General features: G+C 42.2%; 2 protein-coding genes across 2 annotated transcripts in view; one reads left to right on the top strand and one right to left on the bottom strand.

The window, feature by feature from the left end:
- The window catches only part of LOC126558780 (transcription initiation factor TFIID subunit 9), a 406,967-nt gene that overhangs the window by 254,849 nt on the left and 125,262 nt on the right, over nucleotides 1-26,856 (bottom strand). The window lies entirely within an intron of this gene.
- Nucleotides 899-25,564, top strand: LOC126556837 (uncharacterized). The gene is made up of 8 exons (XM_050212361.1): nucleotides 899-951; nucleotides 12,277-12,415; nucleotides 21,058-21,761; nucleotides 22,291-23,416; nucleotides 23,507-23,660; nucleotides 23,745-23,908; nucleotides 24,008-24,464; nucleotides 24,859-25,564. The coding sequence occupies exons 1-8, from the start codon at nucleotides 934-936 to the stop codon at nucleotides 25,562-25,564; spliced, it is 3,468 nt and encodes a 1,155-aa protein (XP_050068318.1). The 5' UTR covers nucleotides 899-933.

The raw sequence follows: 26,856 nt of genomic DNA on the forward strand, positions 1-26,856 counted from the left end.
ATTGATGTGTGTCTGCTACGAACAGAAATATTTCGTAGAACTGGACCGACACACACACTCCACAAGCACATATGATCATCCTTGTCATCATAGCGCCAGAACGAATCGGTGCTTTAGTTTGCTATATTTGTGCTTGAGAAACGTTTATCTATTTATTTATTTGTTTTTTTTTTGTTATGCACCTAAAATTGTGCACCGGTAAAACCGCAAGCGATAGAAAATAAGGTTCACTAAAATTTTGCTCTCGAAGAAAGTACCGGCAAGCTAACGGTATTATTCTTCCTCCTCCAAGTACCAAGACACGTGTGTGCGCCGAGCTTTTCGACCGCCGCGGAGATAGAAAGATTTTACTGGTCTTGTCAACATCATCATCTGGTTATCATCTCTCGTGTGACGTTGTATGTGTAGTGCAGCAAAGGGAGTGTTTCGCGACCGAGAATACATTTCCGCTTTTGCTGCAAAGGACGACGTGCTTGGAGAACGAGAAACATCGGGAGTATTCTTTCGCCTGAGGAAGAAACGATAACCGGCGTAACGACTACATAGAAGCTTTCGTTCCTTCAACCGCATTGTTCTGGCGAATGTGTGTTGGTAAAATCACCGTCATGATCACCACCACCACTACGACGGCTATGCACTAGTATCGAATACAACATCCAAAGGATTCTACGTCTCCGGTTGTATGTGCATCGGTGTGCTTATGCCGCTTATCGAAACGCCAAATTCGTCCTAGCCGCTGATATAAAAGTCTCCAGTCGTTTTCGTTCTCGTGTGTGCGTGAGTGTACGGTCGTACTACTGCAAATATACTACGATACAGCAAGAACACGCAGCACATCGGCGTCGAAGGGAACCAAAAGCACGCGAGGATACCCCGAAATAGGACGAGTCTCGGAAATTTCTCTCCCGAGAGTGAAACATACCGGACGAAGGGATGCCTTCCCTGCAACAGGTGAGTGTTTTTGCTTCGCTTCCACACGCCCGAGTATTCGTCGGCGTTTAATCATTCGATTTCGTAAATGCCCTTCAGACGGGGCCAACGTGTTTTCCACGCTACTGATGACGTCGGTGCACTTTTGTGTTGGAGCCGTGTTGGACACGCGAATCCGTTCCGAGAGTGAGAGAGAGAAAAACCGTCAATAAAACAAATCTGTTTACTTTCATCTGAAGCAACATCAATTCCTACAAGCAATGACCTTAAGTTTGAACCTTTTTTGTTACAGTAAAATAATTGAAACATTTTTTGAGGGTGGATTTTTCTTGTTTTATATTCTTTAGTTATTCAAACAGCATCTGGTCTACGCTGTGTCTTGCATCGTCATCATGCCAGAAATATTAAAATCCATGTCAATCACCAAACGTTACAACTACAAAAATGTGATTAATGCTCGTCTTCACATGGCAATTGCATGTGATGCAACAAAATGGAGCAGCAAAATTTTGGTTCGAACTCAGTACAAATAACATATAACCTGGACAGCTCAATATGGCTCTGTAGAATTAATCAAAATTATATGAAATGTGTTGCTTTTAGGGTTTGAAAATACGATACAAATTGATCGAATTTTTAAAGAACATCGAAGGACTGTTCGGTGGGTTCGGGTAAAACCGAAGTAAACGAAATAGAAAATGGCAGGCCCCGACCTGTTAAGGTTGCAGCACATGAGGAAAGCAAATTTGTGCCATTAAAAGATACGATAATCTCCAAGAGTTGGATAGATTGACCTCGTATTGTTGTCGTAGATTTTATTGGCCTTTCACGTATACATTACAATACTAATTAGCGATCACTAAATCCGTAGAAGTAGTTGAGTTGAGCAACTTTGGAAGCTGTATTATGTGTAGATATCAAGTGATGATCAGAGAAAGACGAGGCGCTACTGATGAAGTATGTCAGTCATTTACTGCTGTTGGGGGTCTCTCTGAATCCAATTCATACCACGGGAAGAAATTTATTTTATTGTAGGAAATCTATCCGATAATAACGTATAGTATGTATATTTTTTTTATTTATTTCAAAGGTATGCTCCAAAAACACATACATTTCAAACGGTTGAGGCTTTTAACGAGGTCGTGAACGGCATCAATTTTTTATATGAACTGTAGGAAAACAAATTTCAAATAGTGCTTAAACTAATTTCTGTAATGCTTCCAGTTTTGCTCGATAAAAAAAATCTTATTTTGACTGTCGTCATTTCATTTGTGGCTTTCAATTAATTACGATGAAGAGTGTTGTGAAAGCAGAATGTTTTTAGAGACAAACTCTTGTGACTTACGGTAGTTTTTCCCCATTTTCACCAAGCTTCGCGCACTATTTCCCATTACATGGTTAAACTTTTGCTACGCCAAAAAATGTTTTTTCGTACAGTTCTTCAGTGTGTGTTCGTACGGTTGGTCAACTTCGACATCATCCCCAACTCATTGGGTGCGAACCAAAGAGGGTAAGGTAAAAGTCGTGTTTACACTCCTCCCCATGCGTGCTTTGGTCGACGCAACAGCGTGTGAATTATAGCGTCCTCCGCTATAATAGGCCTCCTCCACCGTTGGATCATCGGTCTCAATAGTAGAGCACCGAAAAAATGTCTCTCAGTGGCGAGTATAAGTAGTAGTGGTGGAGGAAAAGGTACATCTAAAAAACAGTCAAAATAAATTAATAAAATAATACCAGCAAAGCGTGCGATTCAGCTGGTATGAAAGATACGGTGAAGTTCGTCCGCGGTTGAGGATTGAATGTATGTGATACAGCAGGATACATTCACCTGGTTAACGGTGGCTAACTTTCTTCAAGTTTCGGAACCACACACAAAAGTCAGTGCCACCCCTCAGGTGGAAACGAAAAAAAGTAGTGGAAGAGTCCGTATTTTTGGTGCCAGCAATAGCAATTATTGAGTCGGTCAAGACAAATGCGCTGGAGAAAGCTTTTCGTAAAGCGTAATAAAATCATCATGCCAAAAGTTTAATGGATCGAAAGCCGAAAATTATTTTTCGAATGAAGAATGATATCAACAGTTTTTAAGCTCATCAGTCATGTTGTTGCTAGGCTTGTAATCAATACAACATTAAACTAAATATAAACTGGCACACATTCAATAAAGCTATTGTAGAATCTTGTTCAGCGTCAATAACGTTTTTCAATGCTTTATTTACATAGATTTTAATTTCTTTATAAAAAGAACAAATAGAACCCTTGTTATGACTGTATAACGTCAGGACAGTACACCAATAACTATTAAGCACTACTGTGTCCGAAAAGGATGTCAAATTTCGCGCGCCAAAAATGTTTTTGACAGTTCTGCCACGTTTCAACTAACATCAACCCGGCTAGGAGTGACAATTCCTTTTCGGAGCTGCGCCAATTTTTTGTTTGTTTGTCAAATTTTGTTTACGCAATGAAATAAAAGCTGCGGAAACATTGCGGATGTTATAAAAAGCTTTCGGGGAAGAATCTATGTCGGAAAAAAATGTGTACAAATGGTACAGTGATTTCAAGAATGGCCGTGAGGGGGTCGAAGACGAGGACCGTCCGTGGAGATCATCCACCTCGACTGACGACGCCCACGTCGTTCAAATTAAGGTTTTGGTGGTCAACAATCGTCGGTTGACGATACGAGACGATTTTACCATGATTTCATTACCTTTCTTTATTCTTATTTTTCAAAATTTGCTTAGGGTATATGGCCCTTGCTTTCAGGCTGATTTAAACAATCTACCCCTTTTGTGAAATATGTGCCAACTCCTGGTGTACCCTAATACCGGTAATACTACAGCACCAAGCATACAGATTCCTCGTGTTTTTTTAAATCGTATGGAAGATACTTACATATCATCCTTCTGCTTGATAGGTAACATGTAAATGTCATAAAATCGGTAGCCACATATTACACTCCAGCAAATCAAGTGCCGCCATCCTTTGACGGCTCCCCATGCCTTTGGTTCTTCTCGTTTCCGTTACAGAACGCAGAAAGGAGACCCCAGCACACGTGTGAAATACGTGTGTGGGATGCACATTTATGTGTGTAGCAAGTTCTAGTTAAGTGCTCAATGCTGTGGGTGGGGGTGCTGGGTAGGAATATGGTGTACCTCTCATACTTATTAAGTTAATAGAAATATTCTCACCTGTCAACAAAGCGTGTCGAGCATTGGAGCAGGTAGTAATATGATCTCTCTACACCATGGGCGTTGGACGATGCGTCGGAGTAGACATTCATTTCCCGTGTTCGCCCACACTACTCTGACAGGCTTTGGTGAGATGAGTGTGTTCCCACCGGTTTGGGTTTTGCATAACACAGGCAGGAATCAAATGGCACATGGCATTTCATATCACATTGTGGCAGGACAGTTTGCAATGCAACGATATGTGTGTGTGTGTCCTGTACGATGTAAGTGGGTTTAGCTAAACGGGATGCACTTCCTGCGTCTTTAAGTGACCGTCATTCAAAGCCTTCCATTGCCATCGGGAGGTAGTTTAGGTATGTGCTGTTTTGTGCTACAAAATAGGAGAAAAATGGTCGAGAAAAAGTGGGGGATTGACCGGATGAGTTCCTGCGCTGCTGACCTTTTCTACGACGATGGGTGACATGACGCGTTTGTCGTGAATACACTGTAGAGTATGTTTTATGGTTATTATTTATATCTTACTGCGGTTCTTAATACTTAATCTTTAATATGGTTCTTATTTTTAGCTTGGAAAATTTCAAACAAACCCAACAAATGCATCCGTCTTCTAAATAAAATTATAGCTCTTCAACTTTATATTGTGACCAACTTCCCACGAGCAAATGCATATTGATGTTGATCCGTTGCTTCACTGTTGTGTGCATTAAAGCTTTGGCCTACTCTCCTCTCTGTGGATACACACACTCATTTGCTTGAGCGACCGTGCGCCTCAAAGCCGCCATGGATGCATTTTCCTCTTTAATCACGCAGATACACCGCCACCACCCCAACCCACCGGACACACAGTGCCCTAGCTCCTGTCCTCAGTGTTTTTGATCGTTAGTTTTCGTTCCGTGTTTTTTATACCAAAATCGTGAGTACGGGAGAGCAGAGTAAGATGGCGAAGCAGCAGTATATTGACGGTATCATCATCATCATCATAGTCATCGTCATTCCTATATCCAACAGGATGCAAACGGGAAAGAAGCACTTCCGACTGTTGAACATCCTGTTGCACATCCTTTGGATGTGCTATGTGTATACACCGTGCGCTTTTCTCTGTTTTGCTTTGTCTAAGCGTGTCGAATCTGGGAACTTCTCTCGCTCTACATCTACGGACGGTGTGGTTTCTATGAACCGAGTACTACTACGTCGTAGCCCGTTGTTGTCACCACTGCTGCACTTTCGCATACTCGCTGCTGACAGGGCCAGCCTTCCCCTGGGGGGAGAAGACACAAAGCGTCAATGTTAGAGTGTCTCGTGTGTATTTTCCTGCTCACTGTGGCGTGCGTTAGTTGGGTGTATATGTATTATGTACAAACGGCATGATAGGCATTTTACGATTCGAGAACAATCAGTTAGTTCCACTTGTCAGTAATGCCGAGCAGCATAGCTCTAAGAATGAGAAGCGTTGGAGAGGTTGTGCCAAAAGGTGCGAGGGATGTGTGCACGTCTTTGAAAGCCTTCCAGCTCCCATTATCAATGGGTATCGTTTGGTAAGAGTTAGGTCGGTTAAGGGGTTGAATGAAGAATAAATCGTATACGCGCGCGAGCTTTGGAGAGGGTGTGACAACTTTTACCTGTGTGCAGTTCTGGGTGCGCTTAAAACGGCGCAAACTTAGGAATTGTTCCGACAGAAACAGCTGAGGAGTAACTGCATTTCTCATGCATCGTTCCATTTGCCGGGGTGGGAAACAGATTATGCGAAGAGCCGATAAAGACGAAGCGTTAGTCGTACTGTGGAAATTCTGTTGCCAATATGCGTGTATGTGCATAGACACGGTACTGTTGGGCGTGGCAGATGCTCCAATTTTAATCACATTATAACGGTAGATTAGCAAAGCAAAGCAATCATAGATATAGGTTGCTACGACGAGGATACATACAAGTACGTTGCTATTGACGAATTGAAAGTGTATTTTCTTCGATCCACACGCACAACTGCTGTCTCATGTGTTCGTTTTTCATTTAAAGATGCCACATTTAATAACTTGTTTTTACTTGTCTCTCCTTGTCTGCAAATACTTTCCTTTCATTTCTTCCATCACTTTCATGCGGCAACTCGCTAATTCTATGATCCACCAGGCGCCTCCATTAGAGTGATTTTGGTCGGGCACACGTGTTCCACAGCTTTCACACATAACACAAGCGATGCTGTAATTTACCTTTTCTGGTAAAAAATCACCACAAAAGAAAACTTCTTTGCTGGTTGTTGCGTTTTTCGTAGATTTTTTTTTTCTTGTATCTTCTAGTCGCGTACTTTAATGAGCATCCGGTTTTTCTGTGCGTTAAAAGCATCTTGTTAAGTTAATTTGAAGGTAATTTTTCCACTTCCTGGTTCATCAGTTTTTTAACTTATCGTTTGATGGTGTGTGTTTATTTTTTTTTCTTTATTCCAGAGTCCTCTTTTCTAGAGCTAAGTTAACTTTGCTGTAGATTATTGGTATTCGAGACAGTGTAGCAGCGGATGTCATAGGACGTTGGTAGAAACCGGTCACTTGCTATAGCAAATATGCCTCCGTCCTTCAGCTGCCCTCATTGAAAGCTGTCTGCATGACCGTGGTGTGTGAGACGGGACACGATCTACCCAATAGACGAACTATTCTGCGAAGAAATTGTACCAGCAGTAAGAAGAGGGATGAGAAACATACTCAGACAACCGATAGAAGAACTCGTGTAGAGATTGAACTTTTACGACGTTCAGCATTCTACAGCAACATCCAAATATGTACATATGAGAAGATGTCCCCTGCAGCGTGTGTACTTCGCGCAGAGTTTTCACAGTTTTCTCTCTTTGCTCTATCGGAGCGTCATGTGCTAGGTTTCTTATAGCGTTTTAGTGTACGCAATCAAGAATATCTCAATCTGATATCTAACCACTAAGTAAGAGTATCAATAACATGACATTGTATTGCAATTACTACTTCTTTTCTTCTTGGTTATTTATTTTATTGAGATAGATAACAATGATTCCGATAGTCAGTACCTGGATTATTTAGGATGCATTTTTATTATGGTCCTTACATTGTTTCCTATTACTATATCAGTTATATGTTGTGGGCAACGATCCATCCTACGCAGGAAATGTGCGTTTATGTCGAACGGTGAATATTTGTGGCATAGACACGCGCGAGGATTGTTTACGAGAGTTTTAGATAAAGAGAGAGAGGAAATCCATAGAGTGCCTGTAGAGAATATGTCAGTGATAGGATACCGGATGAAGAACCGCACGGTGTGGATAATGGAGGTACGCAACGAAGAGAGAGATAGAGAGATGTATGGCGATGTGAAAAACATTGAAATGACATTGTGGCGCCTCATTTGAAGCTGTGTTTTGTTTTGTTGTTGCTGCTGCTGCGTATGCTCACTTACGTTTACATATCATACACACAAAAGAGGGAAGGCACATCGACACTAAGCGAGGAAAATGTAGGCTTCAATGACCCCTGGCCTCTAGTTACATGCTTGGCTAGGAGCGTTCGAAAAAAGGCGATCGGTAGCAGCTAAACAGAGACGATTGCACAACACGCGTACCGAGTAAACAAAAGCGAGATGCCAAACATGCGCTAGAACACAGAGGCACTCTCTGCCATTCTTGCCCTTTGTTGCCTAGCATATTCCCACCGTCCGGTGGGGTGCGTTCGGGTTTTGCAGCATTACAGCACTTGTGGTTTTTGTCTTGTTTTTGGTTTCATTCTACTTTGCGTCCTTTAATCATTCCTGTAATCAGGCTCCCAGCACTTCGGGCCAATATCGTGACCGACCTCTCAACACCACCAAAAGACTAAACCACCGCAGTGTGTATTCGCATCACACACGCTTTTGCTGCACGTACATACGTACATCGTACAGATGAAAACGAACGGGGGGAATTCGTGAAGGTCGATACGAAAGTTATCCGTGCCTCCTGGTTTGCTTTCTGACGGAACTTTTTGCGTGATGTGCTGTTTGTAGTTGCACGTTTGATAGTGTTATAAAAACGTGCAGAAAAAAAATTGCTAGAATTATTCAGGTCCTTAATTTGTATGTTATTTTCTCTAACGGGCAAATTCGAAGAAGTCAATTATGTGTCAATCAAAGTCAATCATCAAAATTTTACTTAGTCCCATACTTTCTGTTATCGTTTAACTAATCAAATTGAAAGCCGTTCATCCTCAAAAGTAATGCTGATTCCATACGGGGGGGAGCATGCAAAACCAGTTCGGAACCAGGAACGAATACATCCCGCGAGTTCTGTTGCCACCTGTTGCGCGCATCCCGACCGATAGCCGACCGTGGGCATGAATGAGGAGAATCTGAAAAAGGATTTAATTCCGAAAGGATATGGGAAAACGGCGGCAGCTCCTGCTCCTGCACCGCACCACAGCGTCCTGTCCACCGTGCTGTAGCAGTAAATTCAGCTCCTATCACAACCACACAATCACATCGTCATCCTTTTTATCCTTCAAATGCACACATACACGAGCACACCGGGCGAGGGAATGCTATCACACACATTCGCATATCCGGTAGTCGGCAGGTTCTCGATGGGGTATAGTAGTGACTGTTGATACAGGAGAACGTTTTGCATTGCGCGTACCACCACTATCCTGTGCTCTGGCCTGTGGCGCAATGGTGGTTCCTATCCCCCCAAATGGGAAGGAAGGTTGTTGGCCATTGCCAAGACAAGCTGTCAATGGCCGTGTTTTAAAGTTATCCTGCAGCTTCTAGACACTACTACCTACCACACGAAAATGGAAAAGAGAAAGCAACACATTTTAAACGCAAAAAACGTGAAAAAGCTGTGTGCGACTGACTTGCCTTGCCGGAGTTTTTTAAAGTTTCAAGCGCTCTGATGTGTGTGAAGCATAAAAATGGTGTTTTTTTTTTTCGTCATCAATGGGGAAATTTTGGGTCATGACGACGTGGGAAAATCCTGATAAGAGGGAAACCTTTCACTAAAGACTAAATGCGTGACGACACGTAAAAAGCCCCTTTAACCAGCCCCGTCTGAATGAGCATGTGGGAGTGTACACGTATTTAGAGGACGCCACCCGGGGCACGAATGTTCTGGGGGGCGTTTTTTGGTTTCTTGCGTCATTTTGTCGTATATTTTCAACTCGCACTCCTAAGTATTACGTGCTAGTGAGTGATTAACTGTGCGGATGAACAGATAAAATTCCTCCCGCTGCCGCCATGTGTGGTTACCTACTGCAAATGAGGACAAAAGAAGATCCTGGAGAGGTTTTGGGGGTGCCTGAAAAGGACTGTTGTGTTGCTGATCGGAAGTGAACCGGGGGGAAGAGTATGGACGTCTTTTATTGGGCTGCTAAATACGACACAACCTTTCCGTGTGATATTTCGTCCATTCATCCATTCAAGCATGTAGTGGACGGTATATTCATCAAAGGGGATATCAAGGGATATCGTTTGTTTTCCCTGGTTAAATGCGAGAAAGGTGTTTGATATAAATAGCTTTACTGTTATTTGAAATTTCTGCTGTTCTATGTTTGCCTGTAGTCTGTGCCATATTGGTCAAGTTTACAACATTTTATCGACATCGGTTCCGAAATAATAATTCGTTACAGTATGGATCGCATTTAAAGAGGAGATGTACGTTACAAAGACGGCCCAATTTCGTAAAATGCATACCCTACCCCCCGTTGTTTCACTCAGCATAAAAGGGGAAAAGTTAGCTTTGCAGGACTTATTGTTGTATCATTCATTCCATTTTTGTGTTATTCAAGAGTAGTCCGGCTTTTGACGTCTTCGCGGTCGATGTCATAGACATCTAACCGTTCAGGAGTGGACGACATTCCAAACAACTGCCCGTAACAAATCTTTTGGACATATTTTGCAAAGTCTATGTTCCCTGTCTGCAAGAGGAAATGTTTTCTCTTCTTATACAGATACAATAATGTTCCATGTTAAAAATCATTCGCTCCATTCTCCGATTTCTGTAACGAGGACAAAAAGAAAGGCCCTTTCGTGTAGAGAGAATTTTTCATCTTTATCGTTACCGGATATCTCTTGCCCAGTTTGGTGGTCAGTGTCAGAAGTTATGACTTCGTCGGGGGACACGGGGATCAGTGCACGTTTATTCTGCTTTTTTTATATAGTGACGGAACTCTCCTCCATTTTGTGGGTGGAAAAAAGTATTGAAAACAATCCTGTGTGCGTGTTGTAGCCGGTGGGTGGGCGAGTGGCAAACGATGGAAATACGGGCAAGAGGAACCAGTTCGGAAGCATACCAAATACAGAAATTTTAAGCTACGATAATCATAAAAATCATCCTTCTCTTTAGGCCATGTCGACTCTCTGCTTGCACCTTTTTCTTGTGGGATACGGCTGGCATTGTTGCAGCTATTTGGAGTCTCCTTTTTTAATATTAATTTTTGTATAACTCTGCCACCGCATAGTTTCGCGTTTTGTCTTCTGCGCTGCGGTAGGGAAGCAGCACAGTCCAACAACCAGTGTCAGTGAAGCTCGCACAATTGTTCTTGGGTCAGTTCAGCTATAAATTTTACAGCTAATGCTAGTTGGTGCATAAACAGAGAAAACAAATGCATTGGAAGTTTCCTGTTTGTTTTAAGAGAGTAAAAATTTATCTATTTATTTTTAGTTAAGACGGTTTGTACTTCGTAATATCTAGCAGAGTAAAATATGAAAATTAAATTTTCTTTTTTTGTGATTTAAATAAGGTTGAAAAGATTTTTTTTGTATAAAAAATTATTTGTACGATATTAATTTTAATAGTATACATTTTTTACCATTTCATAAATTATTCCTACCTTCAAGGGGACAGGTATGAGAGAGAAGTAATCGTGTGTTGTCCCACGTTCATTAGTTAAAACGAGTAAATCATTCTGCTTTCTATTGAGGTGCGAGTTTTACTGGTGGGAACCCCCACCATATCCGGCCGCGCACAGCTTCCAATTGCATTTTCCACTACGACGTGTGACGATGGACGTTGACGTCAGCGAACCCCAGTGACTCACGAGGTCTGGACTATTGTGACTGAATGATTCGCTACGAAATGTATTTCTTCTTGTGTTTTCACAACACTCTCCCCTAGAGTTTTCATCAGGAGCGCACATCACGAACGTTCGTTAGTGTGAACATCCGCCGGAACATCCTTCGGTATTTCCTTTCGGGAAATTAAAATAACAAATAGAGTGAAACCGCGCGGCGTTAGAGTTTGTGGGGGCGCGCGGTATTGGGGTATTGTGGAAGGGTATGTTCGGGTGCGCATAGCTGAAGCTCTCTCACTCATAGCAGCACTGGAGGCTACAGAGTATAATGTAAAATAAAAAAAAAAACGAAAAGACTGTTGGATTATATTGGTGTGCCAATGATCCTAAGCGAGCCCAGTTGAGCAGCACATCATCCTCCCCCAACTCGCAATTGCTTCGCGGCAATGGAAAATAAAAAGACAAAAAAAAACCACGTCCCGGCGTTGAAAAGCTTCCGGTTCGGAAAAAGCTGGAAAACTCTTCCGAGCTGCGGAGAATTTCTCACTTCCGCGTTTTAGGTGCGTATCAAAGGGCGGGGCGCGCACATCAGCGCTAATTTCTTCGAAGCTGCACATACACCCGGCGTGGTAGTGAGTCACTTATCACATCACCTTCTCACTGGCTCGGTACTCGGCGTTTTATATTGCCTTCGGCTCTTCTCCGTCCGTTGGTTACGGTGTGAGGCGGGGCCTTTATTCGTGTTGGAGTAATAATGAATGGATAAAAGAATATCATTAGTGGATGAATAGGCTTTTATTTTATTTTGTTGGTTGGTTGGAATTTACAATCCTAGCCGTGCTGTGAAAGGAAAAGCATCGGAAGTCCTTTTTTCGCTTTTGTTTAAAATTTCAACATTTGCTTGTTGTGCAATGTGCGAATAAAAAAATAGTCGTCTAGTAAAATGTGCAATAATTATTGCATTTGAATTTAACCGTTATTCTCTGTGCAAATAGGACGAAATAATTCACCCGGTAAAAATAGTTTCTGATAAGAAAGTCACCAGCAGTGGAGAATTTCGTTGTAACTGCTGACTCACAGGGGCGGATACTTGCATTTTTTTAAAATACATATTTAAATTATTTTTCACAATTTTCTCATGTGTCTTTACCACTTACTTTTCTCACCCACAGCCCACCTTCAAGGATTTTCCCAGCCCGGACATTGCCAGATCGCTGACGGGGCCAGATATTCTGCAGAAGCATTCCATAAACTCGCTGCTGCTAGAGCACAATGAGATCATCTCCCGAGGATTGCCGTCACCGATCGAAGGTAAACATACGCATTTAAGTATGTGGTACGATTTTGCATAAGAAATAGGAAAGGACGTGAAGAAAATGGTGATAATATTTTTCTCTTTCCCATTCTACAACTTACTTGTGCGTGTGATGTTATGATTTTTCCTAGAATGGACAATTGTTAAGATTGCATTGTCGCGCTGTGTAGGTAGGGACGGCAAAACAAAATAGTGCTGGAAGGTTTTGAATGGTGAAATTTTTTTTTCTTCACCCCTACCTCCACCGCCCAGTTCCAATGTTCCCCTCTCGATATGGGTAGTGGCGTGTGTGACAATGCTGTGCAGCATCCCTGCGTTGGACTGCGATTATAAAAACAAAAGCACTATCGTTAGGCTCACAGAGCTTAGCGCGCATCCCACGGCCTGTTCGGCCTTTTCGAGTGCAATTGTGCCTTTCCATCACCGACAATTGTGTTGTGCATGGGTGGAGAAGGCAAAGCGAGAAAAAGCTTGCCTCGCGCGCGCCGTACGCGCGTTATTGTTTCTATAGAAAAAGGGGTAAAAGGATCCTGGTCCCACGAGGAACTAACTGACAGTCAAATAATAGCTTTGAAAACAACGAGGACATGTGAGAGTTAAGTATTGGGAGACTACTTTGGTGTTGTCGAGAGAGAAAAAAGGTGGCTTTTTAAGGCTTGCGCCTATCCCCCTGCAAAGAACTGGTTTCTTCTCCATGGTGAGAAAGACGATCGGGGCGGAATTGTCCTTCTGTTTTTGCCGTTTTTTTTTTTTGTGCAACGCTCTGTGTATCCACCGGTGGTAGGAATTGTATTGCCACTGGGGAGGCGAGAAGAGTCGATTTTATTATTCATGAAAATGCCTGTGCCACCACATTTATCTCCGTTTAGCGTCGAACGATGTTCTAAGCTGCCAGTGATGTTTTAGAAAGCGCTGCTCTGTGTGCTGTGGTGTGACTCACCAAGAGACCATCTGGGGGGAAGAATCGTAATACAAGAGGAAGCAAGAAAGAAGGGGATACACACGAACACACACCATCTTTACGTCCGCATTATTTTGCAGGAACGCGAGTATGTGAGTCAGTCAGTGGCTTTACTCTTCTGTGTCGCTTCGTCTTGATGGGCTACAGTTTTCTCCACTGCCACACACGAACAAAATACTCAAGACGGCCGTTACAAAGGAGTTTGGAATAGTATATTTAAAGATAGAGCAAGTGTGTGGGGTGGGTAAAGAAAAGGCACAACGAATCGAAATCGATCTTTTTGCTGTTCTGGAATATTGATATTTTTTTTTGCCAAGGTCGGTACGAATCGGGTATGATATATGGCCCACGAAACAAAATATGTCCGGTTTTTAAGATTCAGTGGGAAAGTTAAGTTAGAGCTAATGTTGTTTTAGTTGAATAAATTTTGGGAGGTCAACAACGCACAGTTTTTTTTTTACAACTTTACCAATTATTCTACCTTGTATTTGTACACCTTCGTGTGATACATGAGGTGGCAATGTAGTGAAAAACTGAGAAAGAATTGTGGAATATGAGAATGTGTTAAACAAATAAGTACATTAATAGTCTGTTGAATAGCATGTTTAACAGCATGTGTGATTTCGGTTCCGATTCCGTAGAAATAGAAGGATTGAATCCGTCCGGAACCGTCCGAAACCGACTGCTAGTTCCACTGTTAATGGCATTTTGGCCTATCTTCTATTCAAACTGATGTGCGAATCCATCCACTGCAATGGCAAGCCTTTTATGTATTGATTTTTAATCTGCTTGAAAAGCGCAAAATGAACACAGAACAATGCTATGCTACATATGTACATTACTTACGCACAGTCGAGCACGTGCTTTGCCTTGTACAGAACATACGCGCGCGGCACACGAGTCATGCGTAGGTTAGCTGTTCATTGAGCTTAAATTATGCTACTATGTTTCTTCCGATGCTGTTGTGGTGGGGGAGGGGATCCATGTATAAGGTAAGGTGGGGGAAACGTCTGGTCAAAACAATCTTTATCCGCGGCAGTGGACCGGCACATGAGCAACCGTTACATGTGAAGAGCATAATAATAGACAGTAGATTCTACGTGTACGTGTCTGCAAATCTAACATCTGGTTCAAAGATTAATATTTTTAAGTAGAATGTGTCTAGAATGTGCATTTCGGATATTAAAATGCACATTCTATTTCCCTGCTATGGAAATTATACATACAAGATGAATTATATTAGTAACCAATGTACATTTAGTGGCTGTTTTGAATCACTTTATTAAATTCAAACTCACCCGATGCTTCAATTACTGACAAGCAATAATGAAAACTAGGAAAAATATCAACGCTTCAAACCGAACGGGGGCATGATATGTTTCCTATTTCACACATGGGTTTCTCTAGCAACAACGGGAATTTTGTTTTTCTTTTACGAAGTATCTTGTCCGTTCTCCCCTTTTCCTCTTTTAGAAGCTTATAACCCCATTTAGCAAAAGAGGAGAATAAAAAAAAGTGCGTTAATTGGTCTGACAGCATTAAGTTACGCTTCGTCGCATGGACTCTGGTAATTGCGTCTTGCTGAAAAAGCATTGATTTGAAAGGTGAAAACCGTCAAAAAATAATGCCTCTTGTGGAGGGCGGCGTGTGCGATACTGTCACTTATTTGAAACTTTTACGCTTTTGTAAAACTTTTTTCCACAAACTGTTGCTATAGTCTCTAGTGAAAACAGTATAGATCGTGCATTAGAGGTTAGTGGTGAGCCTTATCTTTTAAGATCAATTTGTTTCAAAGTGTACGACCGGCTCGGCACTGGGCTCGTCTCATAGATTTATAACGCTTGACTGCTTTGTAAGGGCAAAGTGAAAGAGAGCTCGAATGGTAAAGTCGAAACAGTTTTTGGGGTTGGACCTCGGGTACCGGTGCTGTTTTGGAACGAAAGCCACACTGGTGATGGATTTCACGCGTTGTTGATTATTCATATCAACACTGAGTAAAAGGTTAATTCGCCTCACGAAAAATTCCTTTTTTATTTGGGTACGTAAAGAAAGGGGTGATGTGTGTGTGTGTCCAGTAGTGGTAAGTGAGGATGCGTTGCTGGATGATTTCAAAAGAAAAAGCTGGCATACAAAGGAGAAAGAGAGACGAGCTGTTTTTTTTTATTATTTTATATAATTTGGCTTGTTTCTGTTTTGTTTTCTAACGCTCAAGTTTTACAGTTGTTTCATAAATATTTGTGAAAGCTTGACACGGGGCCACGAACATACACGATCAAGATTTTCAACCAGCATAATGAGTTGGAGATATTTTCTTTTTGATGCTCTTGCTGTCGGTGACCAACGAAATTGCATTTCAGCGCTAAGTAGATGCTACTTTACTTGCCACGTCCATGGCCTTCAATTGATTATTTCGTAAATAAATATCATTATGAATGAATGTCAGCATGCTAGAATTGTTTAACTAAGTAAAATATCGACTGCAGGTTAGTCCAATGTAAAATCGTAGTATTGTTCATTCTAATAAGTTCTTAATAACACGTTGCAGTATAGTTAATAAATTATTCTACATGATGATGGTGCATGCTTCTCCGACACGTGACTAGGTATAGCTTCAGTAATTGAACCAATTATAGTGATGCGCGCTCCGGTGGCCACGGAGATCCGATGGTTACGAAAAATTTTAGAAAAATATTAATTTATAATTCCTAAAAATAATAATTGGTATCTGATTGATCAACAAACATGCTATGAATGGATCAGCAATAATCGAACATTTACCGTTCACAGCAGTAGCTATGAATGGGGGTACCCAGCCGTGGTGCACATCTCTTGTGAGAATTTTGAAGAAATTGAATACATCTATCCCAAGTGCCGCCCTAATGAGCCCTTCTCGACTGTCTGCAGCTGTGTGTGTTGAAGGCTGGATAATATGATCTAGAACTGCTAGAACAGAGGGGAAAGGGTAGAATATACAGGCAAAACTTACATGTAAGAATTACTTTGCATTGGGGCACGTGTTCTTGGTGAACAGCAGAAACTTGCAGTATTGAGCCGTCTAGTCGAACGTTGAAGCAAGAAGATAATGTTTACTTCGCTTTGCTCTTGTGCCTGTGTGCTCCTCGATGCTTCGATGAGTTCCGGATGAGCCGTCCCATACCCAGACAACGGTAGTGTGGTGATGGAGAGGGAGGGTTGGTGGGACTGGGGGACGGGGAGCGCATTGTAGAACAAGCTTTTCATTTCGATTGCTGTGTTTGGGATGTGTGTAGGGATTGTGGTGTATACTACGCTTGCTCTGCTAGGTTTCTTTTCGTCACAGTGCTTGGCTGATAAAGTTTTGCAAAATGTAAGGCAAAAAAATAGCCCAGCCGATAGTATCGAACTCGCTGGAAACGAGAGAGGAAGAAACACGGTGAAAGAGTAGAGGGAACCCGGCAAATTGAAGTTCAAGTACATTCACGGGACAGGAGTTTCGAATGTTAAAGAACGACGGGGAGGAAACGGAAGTTTCCGTGAGCTCTGGCTCTGGCTGGCATCGTAACGTTAGGCTGTGCGCAGCGGAGAATGAGCAAAATATAAGTGATAGGGATATAGCAAAAGCGTGGAAGTGTACAACGCTGGTCTATGGCACATAATCAACGCCCAACTAACCGTAAATAAGCGAGAACTGTGTTTGATTGAGTTTTGCCTGTTTGCCGATCGATCCCGGACGTCCGTTTGGTAGGTGGCCCGGAAAGGGGACGAAAAAATGTTGCATGCAACAGTTAGAAAATATTATTCCCTGCACAATTCCCCTGCCCATATAAAGTAGGCTCATATGCTTAAAGGTTCGGATGAGTAGTTTTTGATGTTTGAGGCTAATAATTAAGCCTATAATAAGGTTTAATATTGCAAAAAAAAAACTTTACAATTTATACCGTTTTCTTATCAAACTTTTATTTTTAAGTATATTCGGTTATCTATCTATCTCTAGCTCTAGCTCTCAATCTTATCTATAATTTCTTGTTATCCCTAGATCCTTCGCCTACTTCTTGGCTTGATACCGGGCTTGCGGGCTTATCATTTTGACGGATTTCTAAATTTAAAGGCTTAGTAGATCTTTATTTATCCGCATGGAATTAAATTCCCGATCTTGGCAGGAGAAGATTGTTGTCGCTATCAACATTCGGAGGACCTGTTGATGAATTCAATATTTTGTGTATAATTTGTGGAAAAGCACCTCGCGCTTATCAATATTTGTTTTGGATCCTCTGTGAAACGTTTCAAGTAATAAATTTTCCAAACAATAATCATTTAAGTGTTTAGGGTAATGGAGCGAAGCATCGTGCATAAATGTTCCGATTGTAGATAACATAAAGCGTGTGTGTGAACTGAATGGAGGAGATACCCTATGTATGCTTCCGCTTCGTTTCCAGCCAGGGTTGCATGTGTTGCAAAATGCAGCTCATCGATGGTAATAATGCGTACGAAAGGAAGCATTTATTTAGTTAGCCTGAGCGTAGCCATCTCCATTAGAGACAGAATGATTCCATTTCCACACATTTTCCACACTCATCCTCACCATTATCTCGCCGGAGAAAAAAATTCCGACAGTTCGCTGATTTTAATGGCAAAAGGGAAGACACAAACCCGATCGGTTTGAAAAATGGTGCTGTGCACGTTACGCATGAACTGATTTGTCTAGCAAGTGCAATTCACCGGCCTGCAACACAAATCCTGCTATCCCCCAGGAAGGTCCGCCGCACGCTTAACTATCTCTTGGAAGTCATGTTTTGGCGTTGAAAAATTCCTTCCGAAGCCTCTGACTAAACACACACACACACACACACACACCGTCCGCCGTGTTGCTTGCCCAGAAGATCGCGTTTACGGATACGCGAAGTGATTTCCGCATCAAACGGGAGAGCTACAGACAAGCGCTCTGATCCAGTCAAGCGCTTCGACAAGCCTTCAAGTTTGTGTGTTGCTTGAAGCTGGCTGGCACGCGTTGGACGGGTGTAAATCACCGTACGGCACAACAGGTGGTATAGGGGGAAGAGGGAGGTACTAGGTGTGTGTTGCGTGGTCGCCATTCGATACCAAAGCCAGAAGGAAGGCGCCGACACAGCAGCACCTAATTACGTTGAACTCATAACGTCTTCGGGCGGTCGGATTGCTTTCTGCTGGAATGAGTGTTCCTAGGGTGAGATGTGCTGTTGACCGTAGTCAACCCATCCACACCTGCTTTGCTCGCGTTCGACTTGCACGGACACACACACGAGCGCGCGCGCTTGTGTGGTGTTATGATGGTTGCGTTATTAGGATACACGCATCGCTGGACACGACATCATCTTCGCGGGCCTCTTGGTGGTGAGCGAAGAAGTACATAAGGCAGGGGTAAGTTTTCTGTGTGAAGTGCAGTCGAGGTTTTTGAAGATGATAGTAAGAGAAAAGTTGGGTACAACTAAAACTATATGGGCATTGTGAGTGAGGAAGTCTCATGTGGTCAATAGTGTGGGTCCGTGGCAGTCCTACCATTACGTGACGTTTGCTGGAGAAACTTATTTCGATCGCGTAGCTAATTTCCAAAGAAAACCTACGCATTGCCAACGCATTGGGTTTGTTGTTGTAGCTGTAATATTTGAACTCCGCTCAATAAACCATACTGCAGACGTATCGTCGTGGACCAGGGTACCACCAGCAGTCCCCCGAGTCCTAGAATATGACCATTATAAAACACTTGAGCCATCACATCAGGAGGAGATTGGGCGGGTCTGTTAATTTATTATGAATTATATTACTTGGAACTCAGACAAATTGAGGCGCGCACATTAGTCTTTGTTACCCAGAATAGAGTGACCTAACCCTCAAACATTATTTTTGGTGTACTACTGCTGCCGCTTTTGGTTACATTTGTAGTCTAATAATGTCTTACGCTGGTGTAATTTATGTTTAAAATATAAACACTTATTGCTAGCCATGCGTTGTACTACGAGTACAATTTTGCTTTGCACCATTTCCATCAGATGCCCCATGACTATAATTCTGCAGTTCCTCCTATTCATCATTGCAACGTTGAGACAAAAATCGAATATTATGAGGGCTATAAAGCGCATGATTTGTTGATTCGTTTTGGCGCAACAATTATCCAACAACAGAGTGGGGGTGTAAACAACAGAAGCCAACCCTAGAACAACCCAAAAAAGAAAACTGCCGAATGTATGTATTGCTTGAGAGAGTGTCAAAAGAAAAAGTTTACCAAGCGGAGTTCGCGGCAAGGACGATGTTCTCGATATAATGAGGATCCATGGTATTTGTTGAAATCCCCCCAGTTGTGCTATTTAATGAACTCTTCAGCGAGATACGTAGCAAGGCTTTCGGAGGACAGTGTCATTTTTGATAGTGTCATTATTATTTTGCGCTTGAATTGGTGCCAAATAAGTTAAAACGAGTTTCATTTTCAGCCAAACTCTATTCTTCCATGTGACCAAGCCTAGCATCTTGTATGTTTGTTGCAACCGCATGCAATGCGAAATGCAACATTCGTCGTTTTGTGTACTCTTTTCGGATGTAGATCAAGTGACAAATTTTATATGCCTGACCGCAGCTTTTTTTTTTATTAAAAAACAATCATCGAATTTTTGTTGTGCGCCAATGCTACTAACTATCTGTATCTTTCTGTAAAATGGTTCTGACTGATCTTGACCCAAAGTGATCAAATTGTGTCAATTGCATGAAATGTATGGCTTGTGTAGTTATTTTCATGGCCTTGATGATGATGTAGAAGGAGATTATATTAATGATAGTGAATACAAGCATACAGTACGTGCAGTGATGTCTTTAACAGTAATATAAATTATTGAATTTCCTGTTAATTTTTCATTTCCTAGCCAGAATCCTTTGCCTAACAAAATATGAGGCGAAGGATTTTGTTTTATATACAAATCTGTAGGATTTTTGCTGATCGTGATAGGGAAGGGACTTGTGACATTGAGGGCGGTATGACGATAGTGATGTTGCGCACTTGACTTTCAGTTTGTTACTCTTTATTCATTGTCCGGTTAAAAACTTAATTACAATTCATTTGATATTTAAGAAATAGCCCGGGGTTGTCTACAATTTTCAACGTGCAATAAACATTTAAACAATCAGAACCATAATTCTTCTTGGCTTAACGATCTCTAAGGTCATTCCGGCCATCGAAAAGGCATTCTAGACTGCCGATACCACGTAGCTGGTTAGTCAGCCCTCACCACGGGGGGACGGTCCTGATGGGATTTGAATCCCGGTCCTGCCGTTTGAAGACCTACGCCGCTGTCGCCCTACACCACCGGAACCATATTTATTTTGTTAAAAAATCTAGAGAATAATTCAAACTAATTTGTAAAATTTTAATTCATACGAATATTTAGTAAAAATTCCAACAAAACTTATAATAAATGGTTGTTTTTTCTCAAAATTATACTATAAATCGAATAATACTTGATAAGATCAAATTGTTTCATCTCGTTCCTTGTCATTACTTCTTCTTGCACGGTACACAACGTAAAGTGCTATACTTTTAACTTCGTCACTGTTATTACTTTTTATCGAGAACTATATTGAATTGACTGGTTTTTTATCATTCTCTCTCTCTCTCTCTCTCTCTCTCTCTCTCTCTCTCTCTCTCTCTCTCTCTCTCACACTTACGTCTCGCAGATAACATGTCGCTGGCAGAGCTACTAGGCAGTTCGCAGACATCTACTCCAACATCGGCGCCTGCTTCCTCGCTGGTGACGAACGCCACCTCCTCCACCAGCATGATGGCGGCGGGTGGTAAAGGTGGTAGTACAAGCCACCATCAAACCAGCATTGCCGTCGCCCTAGCGCACACCAATCACCACCCGCATTTGCAGCAAAGCCAACTGAATCATCAACAGCAGCATCATCATGCCACAGTTGGGTCATTCTCGTCTCTTGGTTCGTCCCTAGGGAGCAACAGTATGGTGGGTGCGACGCTTTGTGACGACAGTGCCAGCAGCATCCTTAGCTCAGGTGGTGGAAACAGCACGACAAAAGGATCCGTTTCGTCGAATCCGTTCAACTTTACCAGTTTGCGGATTCCGAGTCCAACGCTTAACTCGCCAGATTTGCTGCTGAATGGTGGACTGATAGGAGGTGGCATCACCGGAAGTAGTAGCAGCAGTAGCAGCAGCAGCAGCGGAATCAGCTGCGGAGGCGAGGTGGGAAGCGGCGGTAGTGGTCAATCTCCTACCACTACATATTCGTTCTATTCGAGCTTGCTGCCACAGCAGCAACAGCCGGGAAGCAGCAGCGTCGGCAGCTCAGGAGCAGGAACCACAACCGATGCCTTAATTTCAGCTTCGTCAAATGGTAGTGCCGGAATGTACGATGGATTTCGGGTGAGAGAAACATGTCTATTATTTAACGATCATTTAATCTGTATTATTATCGCGAATCGTAGCAGGAGAGGTTCAATTATGGTTGGCGCAAATAGTTGTGCACCTTCGAAGCTAAGGAACTGTTGGGAGCGCTGTGTTGAGTGTGTGAAAAAGTGTTTAATTAAGTGAAATCAAAATTCTGTTTGTTTTTTTTTTGGCACAAATCTCTACCAGCCAGACCTGCGTTGGGAAATAACAGTTCCAAGTAGCGGAGGTTCTATTGTCGTTTTTCATCGCTACTCAGTGAAAGGTTTGGATAAGTGCCAAACTAAGCTTCATGCTACATTGATAACTATTTTTGTAATACGTGTAAGGCAGCCATTTTCAGAAAAAATCTGAACAATGTTCCGGATTGAATGGATCTTTTTTTTCTATTTCATCGAAAGAGCATCCTTACAGGTTCCTCGGAAAGTTTAGCTTTATCCTTTTTTTTTTATTTATTTTTGTGAAATTCTATTTTTGTTTTCCTTGTGTTACATCATATTTTCAGTTTGACCTGATGCTCGGTTGCGGAAGTGACGGAATAACGGCATCTAATGGATTGACCACCGAAACACTGAAACAGCGACGACGAAACATAAGTTTCGACTGTTCCTCTCCAACCACCAACGACACAACATCTTCGTCACATGGTGAAGGAGGAGGATCTCCCACACTCACATTGCTTTGCTCCAATAATGGGCGAAATTACCGGAACGGTAGCTTTTCGCAGCCTCAACAAAACACCATATCCCATCTTCAACAGCAACAATCAACTAGCGTACAACAACAGTATGACATCCTATCCGGGGGCAATAGTGGATCTAATGGCGGCAACGGCAACAGAGCAGCAGTTGCAACCAATAACGCTAGCATCGGGATGGGCGATTTTGATGCTATCAGTGCCAGCAACAGTTCTTTGTCGCTGTTTGAAACCGGAAATGGGGCAATGTCCCGTTCACACTCACCGCCAGATCATTCGGACACCAGCAACTTGCTAACGACCCTAGAAAGCACAAGCCTGATGGATATGCTTAATATGTTTACTCTAGGTCAGAGTACGAATTCCATCGCCACCCAGCAACAGCAACAACATTCTCATAATCAATTTGCGCCTTACACGTCGACTCCAATCACGCCCTTCCAGCAGCATCAACAATCAACAGGATCGGGATCGTTCAGTGCACTCAACAACGCTAGCAACAATAATGGGAGCTTAGCGAACCTGTCGTCTAGCTTGAGTCTCGCGAACAACGTGTTCACGAGTGATTATGAACGGTTGCAAAAAAACCAAACCTACAACACGCTACGCCTTCTGCACCAATCTCAGCAAAAGTCGCAACTGCAACAACTGCAGTTCATTCAGCCACTGCTATCAGCAGCTGCAACCGGGAATAGTGGCAATATTTTCGGAAGCTGTAGCAGTATTGCTACGAACAGCAGTAGCACCGTTGTTAATAGCAGCAATTGCACCAGCAGCAACGGAAACAATAGTGGCTTGCAGGGAAAAAATTGGTCCTCATCACAACATCAGCAGTATCGTCAGGGTTCATCATCCCCTTCGCTTAACAGCGGTGGTGCTGGAATGGCCGATGTAAATCTCGATCGAATCGCTAAAATTTATCGTTCCTCTGCTGGTACGTAGCGATATTTTATGTTTTTCTCTCCATAATCTTCACAGTGACTAAATCTGTACTTTCTTCAATTAAACTCTTGCTTGTGTACAGCTCATTACGATGCTACTTGCACATGGAGTGGTGTTTTGCCACCGCGATCAAATCGCTTGGTGACATACTCTTCGAAAATATTTCTCGGCGGCATGCCGTGGGATATAAGCGAGCAATCGTTGGTGCAAATCTTCAAACCATTTGGCTCAATAAAGTAAGTTTTTGAAGGAAAAAGTTACCTGGGTATAAAAAAAATAAACACAATTCATGCCGCTCGTTGATTATAATGTCGTTGCAGAGTCGAATGGCCTGGTAAGGAGCAACAAGCGACACAACCGAAAGGCTACGTATACATAATTTTCGAATCGGACAAACAAGTCAAGGCATTGTTGCAGGCATGCACTTACACGAATACTGGCCATAATGGTAGTATGCACGGCAATCATGGTGGATTAAACTCAGGTAAATTTGAGTACAGTTTAATGTTTAGAAGGAAGGACGACTCCATGAGCCAGTCTCAAAGAAAGCAATAATAATCATGAAGGTTTAATCCAAACAAAGCCACCCACCTATCCCAAACAGGTACAAAGATCAACTTTAAGATATCCTCCAAGCGCATCAAGTCGAAGGACGTTGAAGTGATTCCGTGGAACATTGCGGATTCAAATTATGTCAAGTCTTCTTCGCAGAAGCTAGACCCAACGAAAACGGTGTTTGTTGGAGCTCTCCATGGCCAGTTGACTGCCGAGGGTTTAGCGATGATAATGAACGACCTGTTCGATGGTGTCGTATATGTGGGTATCGATACGGACAAGTACAAGTATCCGCTTGGATCGGCTCGCGTAACGTTCAACAATTCACGCTCCTACATGAAAGCTGTCTCGGCTGCATTCATCGAGATTCGAACATCCAAATTCACCAAGAAACTGCAGGTGGATCCTTATTTGGAGGATTCCCTTTGCTCGATGTGCACTGTACAACACGGACCATACTTTTGCCGAGAAAGCATGTGCTTCAGGTATGTTTTATTCTTGATAAACCATTATTATGTTGCAGATTTTTTACATGTAACTATAACTTAATACTTTAACGTAATGAGAATGTTATCTTGGTAAGATAAGTGTGAGAATTGTTTCATAGTTAGGATGAACATTCAAGGCTCATGCATGTGGAAGAGAACACATCAATCCAAGTTCTACAGTTTGTTGATTGTATGTGGTATTTTGACTGAACCTGACATCCAATTTATGTGATCTGCTGTTTTGATTTCAAACTTTTAAACGGCTTTTCAAAAAGAATGGCTGTTGCGATCAACTAAATTTAGTGATAGTGATTTTCCTGACAGCACATAGTGCAAACACATAGTTAAAAACATATTAAAATTGTGGTGTTGCTTGTGCTGCTCTCTTTAGATACTTTTGCCGTTCGTGCTGGCAAATCCAACACAGCCGGGGAGTGTATCTGCAAAATCACAAGCCACTGACAAGGAATTCTAAATTCACTGCAATCATTGGCGTTGGTCCTCAGCAGCAGCAGCAGCAGCAGCAGCAACATGCATCCAGCAACAACAGCAATAACCATCACCTGCAACAACAGTCGTATGATCACAGCTCATACTACAATGGGCCACAACAACACCACCACCATCATCATGGTGGATCCGGCGGTCATACACCGCATAATCAATACCATCATCACAACACCGGTCATCATCATCAACAGCAGTGTAATCGTTTGGGTTTGCTCCAGCAGCAGCAGCAAAACTATCGCGCACTTGCTAAATCTCCATCACCGTCAGTAGGTAGTGGTACTGAAAGCTCTAGTAATACCAACAACGGTGGAAACGCTAGCTACCCTAGCAGTAACAGTTCTAGCCCTATTGGTGGAGGCGGTAACAACACCCGTAGCAATGCTGGCAGTTGCGCTAACAACAGCAGCCTTAACGGCAACAACAATAACGTCAGCACAAATACTGGTAGCAGTGGCAATTGTGGTGAGCATGTGCCCTCCTGCGTCGGATCGTTGAACTTGCAACAACTTAACTATTCCGCTGGCGGTAGTATTGGTAGCAGCAGCAACAGCAATGGTAACGGTGGTGGTGGTGGTTTGCTCATTTAAAGTCCAAAGTTATTTACCATTCCGTAATTAATGTTGGCCGAACGGAAGTTCTAATTTATTTATATCATATTCCTTTTTTTCGATTTCGATCCAGTTTTTCTTCTAATGATTTTGTTTTCCATCATTTCACGTGAGCGCATTATGAGCGTGGTGCGAACTTTTCCAAATTTTGTTATCGCCAGTTTTTATTTCGATGGCGTTTGTTGTGTTTTTTTTCTTTTTTGTTTTCTTTTTCACTTACAATCCGCCGAACCCGGGGGTTGATATTTTAGTATAGTAATTGTGCGTTTTTTTGGTATTCTATTTGCGAATCGTGCTTGCTTGCTTGCCTTGTTTCAGTGTTTTTAATTCAAAATTTCAATCAATCAATCGATGCGATCTAATTGCCAAACAATAGAAAGACGTTGGAAACGAATTTCCTAGATAGAAATTTACAGTTTACCAATCGTCAAAAGGATTTCTGTTTTCTATTTTATTTTGGCAATGGCGAAGATGCAGGAAGAAACATGCAATAATTACGCGTCTCTATTCGGGTGTGCGAATTTTTGTCGCTACAATTTTGATGATTTTGGTAGGGAGGTGCGAGGATCGCTTCAGTAACGTTTGAATCGTTAATTTTACCCAATAGTATTTTAGTTCTTCATTTCATTTGCTTGTTTGAAACTATTGCCGAGTTTAAGTTAGCGCACAAAACTTGGGGATGCATACACTCAGTGGAGCAGATTTTACTCTGGCTAGTCGTCACACTAGCGGATTAGAATATTGATACACATTGAGACCCTGTATCATCCATAACAATTAAAAAAGTGAGCAACATAGTACACTTTTTTGTCGACCATGGCAAAGCGATCCTCCACTGTATCCCTTTTACTTTTTTTTTTGCTGATTTTTATGATGTTCAAAGGCAACGGATGAAACGCATCCACATCTAGACATGGGATAAAATGGCTATCCGTTAGTTATTTTCTCTTTTCCCATTTGTTTTCAAAAAGGGCAAGCAAGCATGGTTTGAAAGGACATCCATTTTTTTTTGTTTCGTGAGGATTTGGAAACGATGATCGACAGTGTCTCAGTAAAGATGATTTAATTTATTGTTCAGAAAAAGATTACACCACCACCACCATCGCCCGTTATCATAAGTTCGTAAATATTCAACTCATAGCATGCGAATCTCCCCTAGCTGCCAACTATTATGATAGCAGAGCCTTATTACGAAACAGATGCTTGCGCTGATCATTACATTACAAGTTTATAATACGGTCATCGTGCATAAGAGGCGCATGTGTTATTAC

The sequence above is a fragment of the Anopheles maculipalpis genome, chromosome 2RL (assembly GCF_943734695.1).
Source record: "Anopheles maculipalpis chromosome 2RL, idAnoMacuDA_375_x, whole genome shotgun sequence".
NCBI classification, from domain to species: domain Eukaryota; kingdom Metazoa; phylum Arthropoda; class Insecta; order Diptera; family Culicidae; genus Anopheles; species Anopheles maculipalpis.

Coding starts and splice junctions, on each gene's coding strand:
- LOC126556837 (XM_050212361.1), top strand. Junction 23,417..23,506: donor AATTTATCGTTCCTCTGCTG/GTACGTAGCGAT, acceptor GCTTGTGTACAG/CTCATTACGATGCTACTTGC. Junction 24,465..24,858: donor CGAGAAAGCATGTGCTTCAG/GTATGTTTTATT, acceptor TGCTCTCTTTAG/ATACTTTTGCCGTTCGTGCT.